At 47.4% G+C, this 22,714-nt stretch overlaps 1 protein-coding gene across 1 annotated transcript in view; it reads right to left on the bottom strand.

The window, feature by feature from the left end:
* LONRF2 (LON peptidase N-terminal domain and ring finger 2) overlaps positions 1–22,714 on the bottom strand; it is a 264,732-nt gene that overhangs the window by 12,153 nt on the left and 229,865 nt on the right. Inside the window, exon 10 of the mRNA XM_085622770.1 lies at positions 21,264–21,426. Within this exon, the coding sequence (XP_085478896.1) occupies positions 21,264–21,426 (163 nt within the window). The remainder of the gene's footprint in view (positions 1–21,263; positions 21,427–22,714) is intronic.

Here is a 22,714-nt window from a genome sequence, read left to right as displayed (position 1 = left end):
AAGATATTTCCTCAAACCCTCAAAGAGCCTATTATGGACTTCCACCACAATCTGGCAGGAGCTCCCACCCTCTAGATCGCTTTCCGTAGCTTGTAGTGCACCAATTACTTCTTTATTCATAGCTGTTTTTATTTTTGGGTCTTCTACAATCCTGTCCCATTTTAGGTAGCGCATGTTATTGGACACGGATTGTTCGGGTTCAAGATTATCTTGCTGGGGTGATAGATTATCAGAGAGGGACAGATCAAATAGTGAGACTAGTGGGTGGTGGTAACTCTCGGTTCGAATAATGACCTTCATATCACTAACATAAGGCCAAAGCTTCACGTGGACAAGCAAATAATCTATTCGGCTCGCTCTTCGGCCATTATCAAAGGTGTTTGTTCCGAGTTTATCTGACAAACTTCTACCATTAGCTGCCCTCAGATGGTTACCTATGCACAATCCTTTTAGCTGTATTGCTGCCTCTGTCCACCTTTTCACGGGGGCAATCTCGAGGGCTGGAATTCCCCAACTGGCGCCTTCCTCAGCTGTAAACTGTGCTATATCATGTCCCAAAGGCTTGAAGGAGGTGTTAAAATCACCTGCTACTAGGGGCAGAGTATTCAAAGGCAGGGTGTCAAGTATGTCTTCCAATTCCTTTACGACTGGAGACTTTTTACTCCCCCGGCAGGCCTCGTGCATACACATTAAAAATTTCCAATTGGATCCCAGACTTTGAGGCAATCCTTACTGATAATATATCTTCACTAGTTCTCAGACCCTGATTTACTTGACAACCCAGGTCCTGCCTAAACCATATAGTTAAACCACCAGACGGGCGGCCTCTTGTACTTTTTAATGCTGGGACATGAAAGTTGAGGAAGCCGTTACAAAATACAGGATCTATTGACCAGGTCTCCTGAAAGAGACATACATCATATTTTGATATAAATCCCGTCCATTCTGGATAGGCAATTTTAGGGCCTAAACCTGCAATATTCCAGGATATTATGGACAACTGGCCATTTTCTCTATTTTTCCCCTTAATGGTATCTAGGCTCCATGGTGAAGGACACAGACTGTCCCTCTCTGGATGGACCAGATTATCCTTAACAATAATAATGGGGCCCATGTTAGGTTTAGTGCTATGCTCAATGTCTCCTACTGCACCACTTTGAGGGTATAACGGACACCCCGCCTCTTTTCCCGGGATAAGTGAGTATTCCACTTCTATCTGATTCAGCTCGGTTCTTTTTAATACAACTAATCGATTTGGTTCATTACCCGATCTGTCAGCCTCAATTATGTTAAAATGGTCTTCCCCTTCCTTGTGGAAGGTTTTGGTTGGTTTAGATGTTATATTCCTATCTTCAATGTTAGCTCGCCGTCAATCACAATCTTCCAACCCAGAGGTCCTAGCTGACCCATACTGTGCTTTAAATCCTCTGTTGCTCCTAGCAAAAATACCAGAACCTCTATAATCACGATCGTCTGGAGCAGGCTGTTGTTGTTCGCAATAAAAAAAAAAGGATAGGGACAAGGAGAGAATAGGGGTAAACAAGTTTGCCTTCTGCCAGTTACAAATATGTTCCACTGCCTTCTTATCCCTGAAATTAATTATTATACAGTCTCCCTCTATTGTTTTTCTCTTGGGACCTACCCACTCAACTCGCCGAATAAAATTTCAGCTGAAACATACTGGGGTAAGAGGCGATTTTGGTTAAGCCAAAAAACACACTTGTTCTTCAGTTCCCTATAATCCTCTCTTTTTCCTGGACCCAGAGGTTTAACCCCTGCCAGTATCACCACATAGGGTGTAGACTCTGGGGGGAGATGTATACTTAAGGGTTTTCTTACTACTTGAGTGCTGGGTGCTTCCCTCCCCGCTGGCATAGCTACTGGGCTCCCATTATCAGGTACCCTCCCTACGCTTGCTGTGGTACATACAGTACTCTTTTTTACAACCTGTGAATCATGCCCCATTATTGGTAAGTTGGATTTTATTACAGTGGGAGTGGAGCTTGGAGCAGCATTAACAGGTGCGATGCAATTATCAAGCGGCATAGCAGACGATATAACGGGCGCCTGACAATTATTAGCATTTATTTGGCGAGACTGAGCGGATGCATGTGACAATTCCAGGCAAACCAATCTATTTTCTATTGCGTCCAATCTATCATATATTGGGAGACATGTTTTGTAAAAGATAGATTCTATCTTTCCCCAAAAGTCATCTCCTAGGTCCTGTGACATCTCTTTGGGTGGAATCAAGAGTGGTAATACAGTCCTCCGTCTCCAGAACCATGCATGGAATTTTCAATAGTGTCAGAAATCTTCTCACAGTCTTTTTCAGGGATAATACGCCTTGTCTTTGCATTTTTATCCCCTCCGGCTGCCGGTTCCCCGCGTTTCCTTTTTAATTTCTGGTTCACCGTGTTCCCCCTGTTGTTTATAGGTAGTGTATTCCCCTTGGCGTTAGTGGCGGAGCGTGTCTTGACACTCTGTGCCACACCATCAATTTGAGTGAGATTTGTTTGTTCTGCTCTTGGCCTGGAGCTAAGATTAAAACCTTCAAATTCAGGGAGGCAGAGAGAAGGTCCTTCATGAGGGGAAGAGCTGTTTACTTCCTCGCTTGCCACCACTATTACGTCGTGGTCAGGTCGCAGTGTTTTATTGTGAGACGGGGAATGAGCGTAGGCCAGTTGGCCCAATGAAGAACGTTTATCTGCCAGGGATCCCAGAGACAATCTTTTCTCAGTATGGTCGATTTCCTTTTCCAGGATGGACGAGACTCTAACCAAGAATTGGTCTAAGGTTCCCACTATGGATTTCCGACCTTTGTCGATGGCTGAAGTCAGTATGCGACCGGATGTTATGTTGTGTCAAACGTACGTCCTTTACCACACTGATGTGTAGAACAGGTAATGTTTGTAGAATGCCCCTAGAAGTAAATATAAAATGACTAACCTGGTCTGGAGGGTAAAGACAGGAGCCCCGTCCCGTCCTCAATCGTCCTCTAACGGGCTCAAACGGGCCCGCCCTTGGCCCGGGCTTCGCCCGCGCGCGACGCGGAGGCAGCCGCGTTCTTTTGTGCGCCTCCGGGCGCGTGGGTGGCGTCGGCGGCCGCTATGAAGCCTGGGAGCTGTAGTCTCCCCCTGCTCACGGCCGCGAGATGGAGTAGCGGCGGCAGGGGAGACACACAGCGTGAGGGGCCCAGGAGCGGTGGCGGTAGCGCAGGCAGGTCAGAACAGCAACGAAGTCCCCCAACAGGTAAGGCGAGGTTTGACTCTCGGATTCATAAATTGAGAATAGCATTAATATTGACAGAAATTAGGTTTGTCACGCATCTGAACAGCAGTAAACAAAACAAAAAAGTTAAATATCTACTAAATGTGGGTGATTTCACATATATGCTTAGTCTCCTGCACGTTGTGAAAGCTTACACCCTTTAGCACTATAGAGCCAATATAAAATTGAGTAATGTAATGTAATGTATTTAATGCTTATTAAGCGCAACTGTCACCCGAAAGGGTATCCTGGCGCTGAGACCGAATCTAACCATCAGGTGAGGTGTATTACATTGCTCTTGGGAACAGGTAGGTCTTAAGATCCCTTTTGAAAAAGGGCAGATCTTGGCTACTCCTCAATGCCAGAGGTAAAGTATTCCATAATGTGGCGGCCGTGAAACTAAAAGCGCGGCCGCCCATCCTCACTCTATTAATCCTGGGAATCCTCACCAGGAACGCCAAGGAGGATCTCAGAGGTCTGGCAGCTTGATACCAAGAAAAAAGATTTTGGAGTGATATTGGTCCTAGTCCATGCAGAGCTCTGAATACAAGGCATGAAGTCTTGAAGGCAATCCTCTGCTGGACCGGTAGCCAGTGCAGATCGGCTAGTGCTGTAGATGAAGAAGCAGAACATGGCCGAGATAGAGCCAATTTAGCAGCCATGTTTTGGATCCTCTGCAACTTTAGGATCAGAATCTTAGGAGCTCCCAGAAGTAGTGCGTTGCAGTAGTCTAACCTACTGAGGATAGAACTTCGCACTACCTCTGTTCTGGCTCCCCGGGGGAGTATTGGTAGGATCTTACGTAGGGTACGAAGCAGGCCCATACAGGTCGCTGCAGTCCTATTTACAGGGGCATCCAGCTGTAAATTGGGTTCAAACCAAACTCCTAAATTACGAGCCGATTCTGCGGCTTCCACCGAGCCCGGAATAGAGGTTGGCCAAAAGTCATCCGGTAGCACGCGAGGGAGACGGTCTAGGGAGCAATGGAGTACTTCCGTTTTCGACCCATTAAATTGAAGTGAGTTAGCACGCAGCCATTCTGCTGTAGCCGACATACAGCGGTGAAAGGTGTCCCTCGAAACTATCTCAGTGCCCTCAAATGAAAAAATCAATTGAGTGTCATCGGCATAATTGATGACTGATATGCCAAATGACTTGATCAGGTCTACCAGGGGTCGGAGATATAAGTTAAAAAGGATAGGGCTGACCGCCGACCCTTGGGGGACACCATGGTTCACCTATCGTGTGGCTGATCGAAAAGGTGGTAACGCCACAGCTTGCTGTCTGTTGCAGAGATAAGATGTTAGCCAACTTAGAGCCAGACCGTTTACTCCCACGCTTTGAAGACGGCCCAGAAGAACCTCATGGTCCACCGTGTCGAACGCGGCCGACATGTCAAGCAGCACTAAGAATGCTGACTTACCCCTGTCGACACGCATTCGTAGATCGTCCAACACGGTAACCAGTGCGGTCTCAGTGCCGTGGGCCGGTCTGAAGCCAAATTGGGCTGCATCCAGACAGGAATTTGTTTCCAGGAAGTTGGACAAGGCTCTCGTGACCCACCTCTCGAGAATTTTTATCGCAAATGGTAACAGCGAGATGGGTCTATAGTTGGCCGAGCATAGAGGGTCTAGAGAAGCCTTTTTTAGCAGTGGAGTTACTATTGCCAACTTCCAACTGTCTGGGACTAGCGCTGTAGTCAATGACTGGCAGCAGATGGAGTAGAGTGGAGGAAACAACTCATCTTGGAATGCCTTCCAGAGCTTATGAGGCATTGGATCAAGTGGTGAACCCGAGGATACGCCATTGGCCAAGACACAGAATTCCTCTAGCGAGGGAATAGGAAAACAAGACATCTGAGAGGAGTCTACCATGTTGTTATCCCATGCGGGTACCGAATGGCAAGGGGGATTCCAAGGGGAGGGATAAAGACGGCACAGACTGTCCGGGTACTGAAAGTCCATTCAGAATGGTCCTAATTTTCTCCTCGAACGCGAGGGCCAAAGAATCACAAAGTTCCTGGGAAGCCGGAATGGCTGGTACTGTACAAGACGGGTTAGATAGGTTGTTAAGCAGCTTGAATAGAGTCTGCGATTTATTAGAGGCCTTCGCCAAGGTATCTTCTAAGAACTTTGCTTTAGCGCTTCTTAGCTGGGTCTTATATACCTGCAGGGCCGCTTTATATGCTGCCCTATCCAGCTCCTTATACCCTCTCCTCCAGGTACGCTCCGCCTGTTTGCAACGGAGCTTGTGCTGTCCAAGATCATCAGTGAACCAAGCATTGGCTCCTCTAGGTCTGTCCCTCACCCTTCGCAAAGGGGCCAACTCGTCCAGAGATGTCAAAATTTGCTGGCAAAGGACAGCATAGCTCTTGTCCACACTATCCTCCACCAGAAAAGTCCTAGGCAATAGAGTGGGTCGAATCGGCTCCCTGAAAAGGCGAGACCATTGTCGATTAAACTTAGTGCCGCCCGAGTTACTTGATTTTAGCGGAGCAGTCTAAGGGGTAACTTGCTAAATATGTTCTAGTATGAAAAGCATACAGCAAACTGTTACATTAATTGGAAGATGTCATCAGTGGTCATGAATAATGTCAGATGTCATCAGTGATATCATCAATGGCATCTTATAAGTCATAAGTGATGAAATTTGTGGGGTCAAAAGCAGTGCATAGCAGGTGAGTTATAGTTAGCTCAGTAAACTACAACGTGAATTTCTGTGGTTTTTAAACATTAGTTTTTACCTCATTTTAACACCCAACATTGCCTTAATCTATGTTTTTTAGTGATTTTTTGTAAACATTATTTTTTTTAAGTAAGCTAAGATTTTATTTCTGTATCGAACTAGGACATAACTTTAACCTTTGCTACATTGAAGTTCTGAGTTTTTGTTATCATATTCAAATTTGGGCATACACCCGAACCCCTCTTTGGCAACCTACAGTCAATGCCCCTACTGTGCAAGGGATTTAACTGTGCACAGCGGGGGGTTACATAAAAGACCTGGCCAGGCCTGGCGCCCAAACCCCCATGGGCACCCAATGGCATTCTCTCCTCCATTTTTGTTTTCTAGTAATACGGTACTATTATTGTACCACCACAAGAGGTTCCAACCTGATGGTATCATATACGCTTCATTGGGGAAGCTTGTGCATGGTACCGCAGGGCCATAGGGTGGAAGCTTGTGAGCAGATATTCACAGTACAGCGATAGTATTACGGTACCTCACAGGAGGGCCATGCTGAGTCTGGCAGGAGTAAAGCAGTATCCAAAGTTTAAATGTATTGATTTCTTTTTGACCTCTAGTATAGTCCGTTTAGGTCTTCTCCCCAGTCCACCAAGTGCCTGGTGTTCAGAGTAACCCTACCCTGCCTTCTTATGCCCTTTTAAAAAAACTTTTCAGGACAAGGAGACAGAGTCCCTATAATGGCGCCTGCAACATTTGTTTTATCAGAATTGCAGGCAGACAATCAGATCGTTGGTACCGGAGTACTGGCAACAGTACCAAAATGGACAACAGGAGAAAAAGCTTCCTTAGTCTATCAAAGGACCCTTTTTAAAAAAAAAAAATTGGTTGTTGGAACTGTGGGACTCCCGCAGGACTAACCATCCACATATACCTAATCTTTTAACCCCCTCATGCCCAAAGTGAGATCCTCTTTAAATGCTAATTTCCCGAAAATGGCTAATTGCATCTACACTAAATCACATAGAGCAATACTTCCTAAGTAAATTCGTAACCTTTGTGCCAAATTTAATGTTATTCTACTCAACAATTGTTTCTGCATGGGAGAGCAAAGTTTCCTATATGAATTCCCATAGCAAATCAATGCTTAGAATTGTAATTTGTGAACAGCAATGGTCTTACTCTAGAGGGGGCGTGCTTGTATTAGCATGTCCCTCCCTCCCTAAACCCCTTAAATATCCTTAAACCCATCCAATTCAGTAGTAATTATTCCCATACTTTCAAGCCACTCCCCCTTTATCCCCGTCATATTTTCTACTGAAACATACACCTAAAAGTGAAGAGATCTCTGCACAGAAAAGAACGGAGAGACTGAGATCTCAGCACATACTTTTGTGAATTATATTTTGTAGTACCCATATAGTGATACTTTATGTACCACAAAATACAGTTTGTGACTCTTACCCATTGTAGTGAACGAAATGTCATGTTGCACTGAACAAGGGTTGAGTGGCTTGCACCGTTTGGAAAATGGGTCTGTTGTGATTGAAGCAAAGAAAGGCGACACCATTTGAAAAAACTTGTGAAGAAGTTTAAGAACTGTATTTTCATTGTTAATAATAATTACTTGAAATATAAGTAAGTTGAATCAGTTTACAATTTTCCACCCACTAGAAGCAGTGAGCAAATTAGATGGCATTGCTGGAATAGGTACTGACAGCACTTCAAGAGAGCCTCAGTGGGCTATTATATGTGGAGCATTGGGTTGGGAGCAATGGATGAGGTGATATAGATAAGGAAATGAGCCTGCAAACGAGCTAAATGAATACATTCCTTACTTTCAACATTGGTTTTACAGCTTGGTGCCTTACAATGGTTGCTATGGATGCATACTATGCCACTTTGTGTCAGGAACCATGAAACAGCTATAACAGTTACTTGAAAGGTAGATGTTGTCTATTGATTTTGTTGCCTATGTTGCTACTCGTAGAGCTGGATTGTGGATGGTAAATCCATTGTATTGTAGTATATTGTAGTATTCTTTAAAGAGTTAAGTCTTCAACTCTTTCCTAAACAAAGTTTTGGCTGTCCTGATGTATAGGTGAAAAGATGGAAAAGGCCAGTTGTTGTGTTCTTCTTGTGTTACACCACACAATCTGCAGTCTGATGGTGTCCTGGCTGGGGTGGGCCAACAACGACCAGAGATGGCGAGTTTGTTTTCAAGATAAGCGGGGGTGCTGGTCATGATGGCTTTGCAAACGATGTAGCTGGTTTTGACGATAGTGTGGGTCAGCCAAGGGAGCCAAAAGTGTTCCATCAAGATGGGTGTGATCTGATCACATTTCTTTAGGCCCTGAATGAGATGCGCTGCAGCATGTAGGATGTCCTTGAGAGGTGCCAATGTGGAGTTTGGGAGGCATGAGCATTACCACCATCCAGATATGAGACAATGAATGTTTTAACTGCAGTTCTGAAGTCCCTTTCTGGAAGAAACTGTTTGGTTTTCTTCAGGAGAGAGATATAGAGAGATGGTACCATGCAGTCTATTAGTCTGGCAATGTGTTCCTCGAAGAAGAGTTAGGTGCACAGGGTGAATCCAAGATCTTATTGCATAAGGAAAATGTACTATTGGCTTTGAGTTACTGTAACCTGAAGGCCTAGTTTAAAAACACAAGGTGGATTAAAATCACAGAAGGCTAAAGAATGGAAATAAACTAGTACTGGCAGTGTAAAGTATTGGCCCACTGGTCCTGGCACCCAAGTACACTTTTAGTTTGATGTACACAAGTGATCAAGCAAAATGCCATCACTCACAGTACAAGAAAGCCAATTGCTTGAGGCTGCAGCTTTGGGACTACCTCTGCTGTCTATGAAAGGCAACTGGATGGCACCCATGGACTTTGCGATGTTGGTCTCCTTCTTAATTTTCTCGAGCATCGACTAGGAGCCAGACAGATGCTCACCATAAAAAGGGACATTGAGGTGGTGCTGTTGCACCTCAGCCCAGAATCTGGAGATTCTAAGTCAGGCATGCCTGCAAAGGATGCTGTTGTTGATTACCTTAAGGGTGGGCGGCTATCGCTTCTAGAGCCCACCTGATATTGACGTTGCAGATTACGTTACCCTCAGAAACCAGCTCTTGACCCGGGTTTCTGTGGAACTCTGGGAGGTGCTTAAATACGCTACCCCATCTTCTACCAATCAGGGCATTCGTATCAGAAGAGGGGGCCCACAGAATTGGTGATGAGCCAGTCAGTGCGGCCCAAGCACTACGTGCTTGCCTAAAGAATATACGCACTAAGACTCCTTCTCAGGGCATCCCCTGTTGCCTGTGCCACTGTCATTTTGTGTGATCTATACGAGTCATGACGAGCTTGGCCCTGGATATAGACAGGGTCATCAGATGCAGGGTAATTTTTTTTCGACCTTCGGTTGTACCAACTTTGGCCTTAAACGCTGTCTTGGTGCCAGAGAATGCCAGTTAAAGGAGCCAGACAAGGGTTTGTGCCATGTTGGCTCGACTCTTGGTTCGTAGCCCGAATCTCTCAGTATCTGTGGTCTACCTCGGTCGGAGGGCACTTTGGGTATTGCAACTGGTCTTGTGGCACCTGGGGTGCTGACGAAGCCCAGAAAGTTGAACTATTTGGGCCAGTGGTCTGGGGTGGCACCTGCTTTACCAAGATCTCTGGGCCTTTTCCCTCTACCTTGGATGCCTCTAGGAACAGTGCCTTTCACCGCCTTGGGCCACCGAGATGCCAGATGGGCCGGCCTTCTCCTCTTAAGCACCGAGCAGGTCTTCAGGCCAGAAGATGTTGGGAGTCTTGGGGTAAGTTGGAAAGCCGGAGCTAAACATGCATGATGCATCAAAGCATAATAGTCGGTGTCCACTGGGAAATAGTCCCAGGCACTGCAGGGAAACTCTTGGCAGGTAAGGTGATGATTCCCAGTCTGTGTGATAGAAGTAGGAGTAGCTGGCACAGACTAATATGGAGAGAAACGTGTTAGATCTGGAACTGTGCTCACAAGCTTCCCAGCCACATGGCAGAAGAAAACTATTTGGAGGTGAAGCCCATGTCCTGGTGCTTTGTGGATCAAGGGTGAGGTTAGTAACAGTCACAGCACGTGGTGTAACTTCTTCTAATAAAACAGTATGCAAACGCCTGGGCCCAACACTAGATGGAAGGAGTATGCCAAGAAGGTGTATCTGCAGGCATACACGCCAAGATCTGTCTGTCTATCTATCTATCCTTTTACTTATCAATTGTTTTCATTACATGAGGCTGGAAAGAATTTACGTTTGCCTGCAACCCAGACCTGAGAACGGACTATGATGTTTGCAGTGTGGGTCATTAAGAGTTTCACCGAGAACGACTCGGACCATGCCTATGGTCAAAATAAATTAATTTTCACTCCATGGGGGTGCTGTTCTGAGACAGGCACTAGATGGTGAAATAATTCCAATCAAGTGATTGTATGTTTTTGAGCAAAATCGAGTTTCAACTAGGTCAGGAGAAGCTTCTGTTATGCAGGTGGTAATTTCATGTAATTAGAACATTTTAAGTTACGCATAATTCCCGAAATTACACTGCTACGCCTCGTTGCAAAATGCACTGCGCACTGCAACATTTTGATACAAGCGTATAAGAAAAATGCTTTCAACCAGGCTGTGAGAATTTGCGGTTAGTGGTACTTGTGTTTGTTTTGTGCTATTTTCTTAATCAATTTCAGACAAATGCCGGTTTTGGTTTTCACTAGATTTGAAGTAATTTTTCTGAAAATGCACATAATTACTCACACAAAAATAAAATTAAGCAAATTAAGTCAGCCCAAGTTTTAACTACATCAGGGATGCAGAATGCAGTTCAAATTAAAACACCTGCCCCTGCAGCAATCCAATTTGTCACTGCACCTTGGGGCCAGGTTTGTGTGGTATTGATCACCTAAGAGTCATTTTTTACAAAAAATGGGTTCTAATGCTAGGAATACTCCCTATGCTTCAACCACACTACTGACTTCAACACCCTGATTTTACAAATAATATCTAATGATGAATTTCTCTCAAATAATTCTTGCCATCTGTGCGCGATTGTATGCATAATATTCAACGATAACGTTTTCTAATAATTTCAGCCAACTGTGCGCTGTTCACTAAGATTATTAATATACAATGTATGCTCTGGACTCTATCTCCCCTATTGACACTAAATGGCATTCATCTCCCTCACATCTTTTTCTTTTTTTTTCTCTCCTTTATCTCCTCTGTTCCTATGCAATTTTATTTTAACACACACTGCATGTACTGCTGAACATAACACTTGGTCTTTCCATTGCGCGATATGACAATTGTTTTTTTTTTTTTTTTTTTTTTTTTTGAAACCGTTTATTACATGTTAAAAAGGGTTACAAGTATGGGCCTACAACCATCCGGCCGGCCGCTAGAGTGGCAGAAGCATATGACATACCTACAGTAAGAGTCTCTTGGCGGCGCAGATCGGTAAAGCAGGAGATATCAATAGCGCAGGCCACATAACTCCAAGCCCACAATACGGTTTCCTTTTTTTCAAAACAGAGCAACACAAAAAAACCACACCCGCAAGGCAACCCGCCATCCAAAGTGACGGCACGTGCTCCTTAAGTAGGGGATCCCAACCAGCAGTCGAACTCTGAAGAGGGGAATGGGAATAAAACAGGGACAGGGGAACCACATGCCCGCGGCTGGGGGAGGGGGTCGGCTAGGGGGACGGAGCTGGTGAGGCGGCCGGTAGCAGTGGCGGCTCACAAATACCCCCGCGATAGGCGGTCCAGGGGCCCCAGATTTTCACCCACGCCCCAGGCTTACCCCTCGCCACATACACTACCTTTTCACGAAACATACACCAATCCATATGTTCTTTCCAGGCCAACACCGCTGGGGGCCTCTGGGATCCCCACAATTGAGCAATGTCGCGCTTAGCTATCATGTATCCCAGAGTCACCCACCGCGTCTGCGGGACCGAATAGTCATTTGGTTCCCACACATTCAGCAAGCATCTCCTCACTTCAGGCAACAGCACAACATGCGTCACCACACGCAGGACCTCATGCACACCACGCCAGAATCGCTCCACCTGTGGGCATTCCCACAGAATATGCATGAAAGTTGCCAAGGCACCACAGCCACGCTTACACAATCCGTCACCAACAAAGCCCATACGTAGAAGCCTTGGCCCCGTCACGTAAACCCGGTGGAGGATCTTAAGCTGGACGAAGCGAAGGCGAGCCGGGATGGCCACCTCCTTCGGAGAGGCCACCGCGGAAATCCAGTCCTCGTCGTCCAGTTCCAGCCCGTCGGCAACCCAGGCCTCGCGGAGACTAGTCAGCAGGCACGACCTGTCGTTGATCAGTTTTTTATATATAAGGGAGATCGTGCTGTCTGGGACATGGCCATCCAGCACTCTGTCCTCCAGGGGGGAAGACTCCGGAATGGACGCGACATCAGGGAAGACGGAGCCCAGCGCGTGGCGGACTTGTAAGTACCGAAAGTACTCACTGCCTTGCAGCTAAAATTCCGTCCGCAGCGTCTCAAAAGTTTTGAATCCACCCCTTGTCCAGAGGTCTCCCACTGTGCTGATTCCGATCGTGTCCCACTTCTCGAAGCCCTTCGATGTCCACAGGGAGCCCAACCTCTCAGACGCATATAGCGGTGTCGCCCGGGTCAAACGGTCCTTCCATCCCATCGCTGCATTAGCCGCGTGCCAGACACGCACCATGACACGCGTCGGTCCCGTCAGACGGGAGTCGGGCGCGCCAGAGTAGAGCGCTCGATTGTAGTCGCCACCGGGCAGGAGCATCTTGTCCATTTCAAATGCCGGGTTCAGGGCGGGCCCGTAAAGGCCATGATTAATCGCAGCTAGCTGGGAGGCCCAGTAATACCGTTTAATGTCCGGGAGGGCAACCCCCCCATCGTACCACGGGAGCGTCAATTTAGCCAGAGCAATACGCGGCCTCCCGTCCCAGAACAGGCGCCGCTGCAGGCTCTCCACCTCACGGAAGTAGCGCGCCGGAACCAGGTCCATAGTGTTCTGAAGCGCATACAGAAAGCGCGGCAAGGACATCATCTTAAACAAGGCCGCTCGGCCAAGCGGCGAAAGCGGAAGACGCCGCCAGCGCGCAACGTCCTCCCGCAAGCGCTGGAGGGGGGGTAGTAAGTTCCGCTCGTAGCGGGTCTCCGGGTCAAGAGTAATATATATACCCAGGTACCGGAACCCCTGGGAGGCAATCTGGATCGGGCAGTCCCGTGGTAGGGCCGGAGCCTCCCCGGAGAGCACATATACGCAGGATTTCGCCCAGTTGATGACAAGGCCTGAGTTACGACCGAAGGAGCGCAAAACATCAACCAGGACAATCAGCGAGTTACGCGGGGAGGCGAGATACAAAAGGATATCATCAGCGTAGAGGGACACGCGGTCCTCATGCTCGGGGGTCCAGCGGAGACCACGGATGGAGGGGTGCCACCGCAGCCACTCCGCCAAGGGCTCCAAGGCCAATGCAAACAGGAGCGGTGACATGGGGCAACCCTGACGCGTGCCCCGCCCCAGCGCGAAGGGGGCCGAGACTCGCCCATTCACCACCACCTGCGCCAATGGGCCCGAATACAACAATTTGACCCAGCTAATGAATCCCGGTCCAAATCCAAATTTCGCCAGCATCGCCCAGATGTATGGCCATTCAAGCGTGTCAAACGCCATGGTGGCATCTAAGGACGCCAAGATGGCCGGCTCCCGCACAAACGGGACACGCGCGAGCACCCCATGCAAGCGTCGCAGATTAAGAGCCGTGTTGCGATGGGGTATAAAGCCAGATTGGTCTTGGTGGACCAAATCGCCCACCACGCCAACCAGCCGGTTGGCCAGTACCTTGGCGAGGATTTTGGGCTCCGCGTTCAAGAGCGAGATAGGCCTATAGGATGTAACCCGCTCACGGGGTCTCCCCTCCTTGTGGATCACCACGATTGTGGCCAGACGCTGGTCCGGCGGGAGGGAACCCCGCGAGTGGGCCGCCAGGAACATGGCGCGCAGGTGGGGCGCCAGTACATCCGGTCGCAGCTTGTAGAGCTCGATGGGGATACCATTGGGGCCCATGGCCTTGCCGGATGCGACCGAGCGAATGGCCAGGGCAATTTCGTCCGAGGTGGGAGGAGCGTCCAGCGAATCCCTGTCCTCCACCGTAAGGGAGGGCAGCGCGATGTCCCGAAGCAGGGCATGGGAATCTTCCTCCGAGCAAGGAGAAACCGGAGAGTACACCTCGCGGAAGTAATCCGCGAAGCAGGAGACAATGGCTTCCGGCTCGGTGACAGGCACACCATCCATCCCCTCAATCAAAGGAACCACACGACTCGCTCTCTCCCTCTTGTCCAACCACGCAATCAATTTACCAGCCTTATCACCCACATCATACAGTCGCCCCTGTTGCTCTCTACTGAGGCCCCTGGCCGCCTCCGTGACGAGGGCCCTATAGGCCGCCTGCTTGAGGTGCAGAACATGCAACTTGGCGTCTGTTACCCCGCTCCCCAGGTCACCCTCTAGTTCCGCAATTTCGGCCTCCACCCGGGTTACCTCCTCCCGCTCGCGCCTCCGGGCATGGGAGATAAAGGAGAGGGCCTCCCCTCTGAGAACTACCTTAAAAGCCTCCCACAGGGAGATGGCCGAAGGGACAGACCCCACATTCTCATCAAAGTATCGCTGTAAGGATTTGATCAAGTCGGCACGAATAGTGGGGTCACGCAAGTACCAAGCATTGATTGGAGCCACCCTGCCCTCCCCCCTAGGGAAGACATCGAAATGTAACAGTACTGGGGAGTGATCTGAAATGCCCCGCGCCAGATGGCACACCTCTCCCACCCTCCCAGCATAGGCCGCCGGGACAAGGATGTAATCAAGCCGCGAGAGGCTACCATGGGCACCCGAGTGGAAGGTGTATTGCCGCTGTGCGGGATGCTTTAGTCGCCAGCAATCCACCAGGCCCAGAGTGTCTAAAAGGCCGGACAGCCAGGCCTGTGCCCGGGGGAGGTCCCTAGGGGGATGGCGATCCATAGACCCAGAAACTACCGCATTAAAGTCCCCCCCAATCACCAGCAGGCCACCCGGGAGGTCCAGAAGGAGGCGCCCCAAATCCGCAAATGTAGTAGATTGTAACCCAGGCGGGACGTACACTTATATAAAAACAAACACTCTACCCTCCATTCTACCCACCAGAACAGTGTAGCGTCCCCTCTCATCATGGCGCACCTCATCAATCTCCAACGGGAGCGAGTTCTTAATCATGATACCCACCCCCCGCGAGCCCGAAGTGAAGCCCGAGTGGGCCACCAAACGATAGCCTCGCCGATTCATGGCATGAAAGGAGTTACCTATAAGGTGCGTCTCCTGCAGGAAGATAACATCTGGTGAGATACGTTTCAGGTATTGCAGGACCACACCACGCTTAAACCTGTCCCCCAGGCCGTTAACATTCCATGACAACACAGTCAAATCCCTACCCCCCATCATACGCAGAAGCAATCAGTCGTCCCCCACAGAGCATCTCGAGAGCAACAATACAGTAAAGGGCTTGCCTTGCGGTGCAAACAAACAACACACCCCCCCCACCCCCCCATCCCAACAGAACTCCCCCCTCCCTGCACCCCTGCATGAGCCCAGACAGCCCCCCCAAAGTGCAGTGTGCCTGTCGCCCCATAGATGAAAAACTAACTAGTCCCCCAGAGGAGGAGGGAAGCCCCCAACAGACCCCACACGACCTCCAGCGGAGGGGAGCATAAACGATCAGAAAATGGTAAAGGAATGTTGTCCAGAGCAAGGCCTATTCTTCACCCCTCAGTTCTGATCCGGCGGGCCCTCCCCGCCAACCGCACCCCCCCCACCCCCCCGGCCCCGATCTCCAGGCAGAGTGTCCAACCAGTCCCCAGCCGCCTCGGGTCGGTCAAAAAAGTGCGTGTGCCCATCCACCTCCACCCTTAGCTTAGCTGGAAAAAGCATTGAGTACTTAAGGTTCAGGTCCCGTAGGCGACGTTTAACTCCAAGAAAACTCAGTCTCAGTTTTTGGACCGCCGGCGTAAAGTCTGGGTAGAAATGCACATCCATGTTATCAAGCTTGACCGGTCCCTGTTGCCTGGAGGTCTGCAGGATAGCGTCTCTGTCCCGGAAATTAAAAATCCGGGCAATGAGAGGCCGCGGCGGGGCACCGGCCTTAGGTCTGCCCCCAGGGACCCGATGAGCACGTTCCACCGCAAAAAGCTTACTCAGCCCCCGGGGCTGGAGATGGGTAAGGATCAATTCTTCCACAAAAAGATCCGCCGCCTCCGCCTCTCGTCCCTCCGGCACTCCCACAATGCGAACGTTATTCCTCCGGGCCCGACCCTCGGAATCCTCCAGTCGCCGGTCCATCAGGGCGCTCGCCTGGCCTAGCCGGCGCACCTCCTTCTGGAGGGCCACCACGTCCGTCGTGAGGCTCGTTGTGGTGTGGGCCAGGGAATCGACCCGGTCGTTGGTTTTGGACAAGTCAGCCCTCACAAGGCTAACATCCACCAGGACCGAGTCTATCTTTTGCGCTAGGGTGTCGAAGCGCTGGTCCACTGAGGCCTTCATCTCTGCGATGGCGCCCATGACGTCCCGGAGGGTCAGATCCACCGGTTGAGCAGATGCCTCCGTCGGGCCCGCCGGGGATGTGCGCGATGTCTCCGGAGATCCCTTCTGGAGGGTGTAGCGGTCCATACTGTTGGATTGAGGCGCCGGGCCGCGGCGGGTCGTCTTCACCTTCGCCCGGTCGCCATCTTGTTTGGTGGACATGCCTGCTCTCCCACCGTCGCGCCAATCTCCTCGAAAGGGCCGATAAACCAGTTCACGGGTTCCGGGGGGGGGGGAGGGCGACCACTGGGCCGCAGGACGACTCACGGCCGGCGGATCAGCCGGGCACCTGGACAAGGCCACACCACCGCACCCCGCTCCGCAACCCTACCTCGCTTGAGGGCAAGGAGAGCGCAAAAGCGAAAGTGAAAGCACGGGGTACGCGAGTCGCCCAGCCCAGCCCGCCGCTGTTGTTCGCTTTGTCCCCGGATCACCCCACTACTCCATTCCGGGGGGCCAGCGCGGAGAAGGCCGCAACCTTCAATCGGTGCTCCCACCGGTGTCCGGGGTCCGATTCGAAAAGGAAAAACGGATGGCGCCTCAGCTCGGGTTCACCGATGCAGTCCCCTCAACAAGGACAGGATATAGCCAGGATTAATTCAGGAGGTCGTGGTGGTCCTCGGGAGCCTCGCACCTACGCGGCCATCTTGGTTGCGCGCTAGGCTCCTCCCTCGATATGACAATTGTTATACTAAATATAACAATATTTTGAAATTGGGTTTTTTCGGGTTATAGTTTTGTATTTGTGGTTTGCTCACTGCTTTCTCAGCCTTGAAAATGCCCTGGCTCACGGGCCACGGGGGCGAAATACGTGTTGGCTGTGACTCACAACATGATTATTTTGTCATGAGCAAACAAGACTCTTAAATAAAACTTTGAGAAATAACGAGCTCTTAACCACACCACTTATTAGTCTCGCAGTGATAATGCCTATTGCATATGGATACGATTGAATCTTTCCAAATACCAACAATACCAACACTCGCCCAGGTACCTTCCTCTGCCTCACTATTGAAGAAAGTATACAAAAATTTGATGCAAAGAATGCTTGAACTAATCTCACAACTGGTAGGGCAACATCTCAGTCCGTGGTTAACTAGCACACTATGACACCTCAGTTTGGACCCAAGAATATGCAAGTCAGTTTTGACCCTGCTCCACTAGGAACAGTCAAGCCTGAACTGCCAGGCAGCTGGAGCACAAGCAACCCAAGACTGGTTTCGCCCTGTTTGGGGCTTGTTAGTCAGGTGCAGCTTGGTTCCAACTCAAGCTGTACCTGACTGTTGAGACCCAACTAGGTCGAAACTTGTCTGGGGTTGCTTGTGTTCCAGTTTGGAAGAGACCCGGCCTGACAGTTCTGGTTGGACTGTTTGTATTGGAACATGACCAAGACTGATTTGCATAAGGCAGGCCTTTGTCTACCGTGGCACAGTGAGTGAAAAATGACGGTCTGGAATGGGGCCTTGAGAAACTGCCAGTTGATGAGATAAATTCAAGCATTCCCTCCATCACGTTCTTTTCAGTAGATGTCCCAAGTGGAATGTGTATGCCCACATGGGGGTCCTGTGCTCACAGTGCCATAGGACTAAAACTATGCCTCACTGGTGAGACCTAAGTAGACCTAAACCAGTCTAGGGTTGCTTGTGTTTCGATCTGTAGGGGACCTAGACAGACAGTTCGGGCTGGAATGTTCTTCCTGGAGCAGGAGCAAGACTGATTTGCATAAGGTGTCTTTCCATCTAGAATGTCACAGGGGGCCCAAAATATTCCGGAATGCAGTCACGAGCGACTGCCAGTGGTTCCGAATAATTAAAGCATTTTTTTTCCATCACATTGTTTTTACTTTTGAAGATAGGCAAAAACTAGTAAGGAAATAGTGAAACACTTCCGAGTGTCTTGAGTTCTGAGTTGATGGTTGCTATCTTTAGACACTAGACCAGTGGTTCTTAACCTTTTCACTTCTGTGGACCACTACGTTATCCTTACAGGAATTTGGGGACCCAAACTGAATCATTATTGAAAGCCTGGGACCCCAGCCTAAGCAATTTCGATGATTTAAACTGTACAGTACACAAAGATACAGAAAAAGCATTCAACAAACAAATACACAAATGATTGAATAGTTTTATGTTGGAGCTTTTATAGATTTAATTGAAGACACCCATACTCCACACTATATTTTGTTCGAGCACCTGCACTGCTCCCACAAAGGAATCTAAGGATGTCAATTTTTAGCCTCCAATTTCAAATTCCTTTACACTGAGAGAATGTTTAAAAATTTCGATTTTGTTTTCTTATTTAAGTACAAGTAATTTTATTATTTAATTCCCTCAGCAGTTACATCCACCCCCCCCGTGTAGGTGTTGAGGACCCCAAGGGGTTGCCAGACCACAGGTGAACAATCACTGCGGACCAAGAGATGCAATATGCTTACCTCCTTCACTTCCCCTGGTAAAGTGTGCCCCCCACACCATCAATAGTAATACCACCCAACCAGTCAAGCTCACATCTGTAAGATGAGATGAGTGGGGTCTTACAACAACCCCACATCATTTTCTCAATGTAACATAAACCTGCCATTTTTGTTCGGTCTTGTCATTTTTCAAAAAGAACCCACATGGTTTCTGTAAGCCTTAAGTACATATTGCTTCATTCTGGACCAAAGGGTTCACATTGTATGTAACTTAATTAACAAAGTACGGCCGATGTCTACAGTTAACCAAGTATGTGCTGAAGTTAAGATTTGAAATCCTTTACTGAATCTCATTTACAGAAGAACCCTCGGCCAACCCTAACTTATTTGTGTGATCCGGGTGGAGGCTTATGAATGAGGTAGGAAAGGAACCCTCTTTTGGAACAAAATATCCATACTTAGCCGAAGTATGGAATAGATCATGCCAGAAGCCTCTGCCCCTTCTAGCCCTGGCAAAAATATTCACAAATGAAAAGCCTAGAAAGTGGCTTTATCAATATATAGGAATTGGGGACCAATTCTATAAACAGACCCAGCGATCTCACAGTTTTGTATAGATCTATCAGACGGGTAGTGTTAAGGAGTGCGTGGGAGGCCATTGCCAAGAAGAATACTAATCACAATGAATGTGAGGAGCACAAACCAGTATGGAAAGTCCCTACGTCAAAAGGGTCAAGTAATATACTTTGTTTAAAGTGATCCCAAATCATGAGCCGTGCAATCACAGAGGCTCTCATGGAATCTCTACCTGGTTCTTACCCTGTTATTGCTTGCCTCATGTAGGGTATCTATATTTTCTGCAGTGCAACTAAAGATAAACAATGTAGAGCAGCAAATTGTTGCAGAAGAGAGATATTTGGACTACTACAGTAGACTGGAAGTGAGTATAAAAGCTTGACAGAATAAAGAAATGTGAAAAAGCAAACGAAGGCTGATTAATCTATTTGAAGCTTTGGGTGAGATTACCTCCTCCAGTATGAGCTATTAAACAGATTTCTCAGGTCACTTTAAAGAAATTTATGCAGAAGAACAGTTAATCGTTTTTAGCCTAATCGTTGTGACCATGGAATCCTGAGTGAATTTTCTATTTGCAGAGACACAACTCTAACCACCAGTATATGTAGTAGTTTGTTGTACTTACTATCCCTATTTTGCAATTTTGAGCTTACCCGTCTGCATTTCTCCCCTGAGTGACTCCACAACTTATACATTTTCTTTTCTTCTATATGTATCTCTTCCTTGTGGGGCTCTACAACTCGCTGACTCCCTCCCTTTGACTCCCGGTTCTCCCTGACCCTTGTGCCCTTTGTCTAAGCACTCTTTCTCCCCTTGTTGGGGGAAAGATCCAATATTCATACTCTGGAGTCTCAGTTACCCCACTGAGCGAGTCCGCCGCGTCAAGGGAGCCACTCACAGTTGAGGTTATGGTATGGCCCCCCCTTGTCAAAGCACTCCCTCTCCCCTTGTTGGGGAAGGATCCAGTAGTAAAATAAACAAATAAATAAAACAGTTCCAACTTAAAAGCTTGCATATGGGTTTTATTGTAATGAGTAAACTTTCCACATTGCAATAATTACACCATGCTCTAATAAAGCCATAATTATGGATTAATTCTGAGACTATCTTCAAGCATACCCCTTTTTTGTAGGTCCCAAATTTACATAGAAAACAGTCTTCCTTTCTTGAAACAAGTATTTTCCTGAACCCATCGATACTGAAAAGCAAAGCTGATCCAGGATGTTATCATGCAGTCTCCAGTCCGAATTCGAGCTTCACATTACTTGCAGAATAGAGTGGAGAACTGGGTTGTACACACTGACATCTCTCCCATGTCAGACATAACGGAGTACTCAGAATGATACAAGTCAAACAGTTTTATCATAGCTGGCTGGCAAAGAGTTTAGGGCTAAAACTCAAAAGTATGGATTGTTTCACTCCCTGAAGATTTAGATGATGGGATTTAGTGTTCAAAGCCCAAGAGAAGACTAAATATTTTTATGATTTCACCATATCTGGAGTGTCTGATGTGACCAGTTTTCACACCTACATTTCTCCGGCACAGCAATACTTATTGCTGTTACAGCCACACATAAACATCTACACTCTCCTCCTCACATCAAGAAACAAAAACAAACAATTCATGTTGCAGATGGCACAAATGTATTTCATTTTACCTTTTTATCTTCAAGATACTCGATATTCGCTGTGTTATAGCCATCTCTTTGACCATGGCTCAAGACTCTAAATCGACTCCGGCCAACAGTGTCGACAACAGAACGCCCATCTGGGAAAAACTTTACATCCCTGACTTCCAACATACAGCCATAATCAGCAAACCTGAAAGGAGCAAATGAAACTTTAAGAACAGAAAGCCAATCAAATCATATTGTATTCAAGACAAAGGTATCAGCTAATGAATATATTACTTACTCTGTACTGTAGTTCTTGCCAAGACGAGCACTGAATGAGTGCACATATTTGTTTCCTAGTCTTTCCTCAAGTTCACAGTCCTAAAGTACCAGATTTGATAGCTATAGCACATGCTTAAATGGACTGTACAGTTTCTTTGCAAACTTTTTAAAATCAGAATCACCACTTGCATTAGATCCCATCCACCACTACATCTCGTTTGGGGGTAAATTACTTGCTCTCGAATTATCTTTTTATATAATTATTTTTAATTTGTGTCGTAATTCCTGTAACCACAGAACCTTCACATCCTTCCACACTTGCATTATAATAAACAAAGTAAATATTAGTGCAGTAAGTCAACTTGATAATTCTACCATCCCAAGCATAAAATGATCAAGAAGGGCTTAAGGGAAAGATGAACATTTTGCAATCTCCACTCAATCGGTTTCCAATACTTTTTCAAGTTTTGACTTTCCACCACTTTATGAAGCAGATCTGCTTACTGCTGTCCGTATGTGCTTTAACTTATATATATGGGACCGTGTTAATCTGCTAATTTTATTTTAGTGTGTAAATTAGATCGAACTAGGCGAAAAAGTGATTCTTCTAATGGTGTTGTAGCTTAAACGTTTTATCTACACACCTTAATGATTTTCGCCATCTTAGTTTATTTACATGTTGTTCCAAACTTTGTTGCCATTTTACACTCATAGGCACTTCTGCATCCTTAACATTTTCGGTAAACAATAAATGAAAGTTATTTATTGTGCTGAACTCCAACTATATTGATTTACTCGTCTAAGAGTCACATTCGTTTTCTCATTGATCATCCAATAAGTTATTAACGTTGATCATAGATAGATGTAACACAACATTTTTTATATTCAGAAGTACACATTAAGCTGCCATATCACACATACAAGAATCCTAGTAGCACAGCAACAAGAAGGCTGAGTAAAAAGATTAAACAATATTTAGGGCATCTAAGAATACCATCTACTTTTTGCATACAAGACTTGCAACTATATATTTAACGAATACTGTAATTTTAAAAGCTAAATACAGGCCATAGGAGACAACATGAGCCAAATGGGGGAAACATGCTTTTTTAGAGCGTGGTTACCAGTTGATAGTCCTGTTTACCTTAGCCTGTACTACGTGTGGTAGGAGTGTGCAGTGTGCAAGTGTCATTTTAAGCAGAAATAGGAAAAGT

Source organism: Triturus cristatus, chromosome 8 (genome assembly GCF_964204655.1).
Source record: "Triturus cristatus chromosome 8, aTriCri1.1, whole genome shotgun sequence".
NCBI classification, from domain to species: Eukaryota; Metazoa; Chordata; class Amphibia; order Caudata; family Salamandridae; genus Triturus; species Triturus cristatus.
The sequence above is the reverse complement of the archived record's forward strand: the minus strand, read 5'-3'. Positions and strand labels throughout refer to the sequence as shown.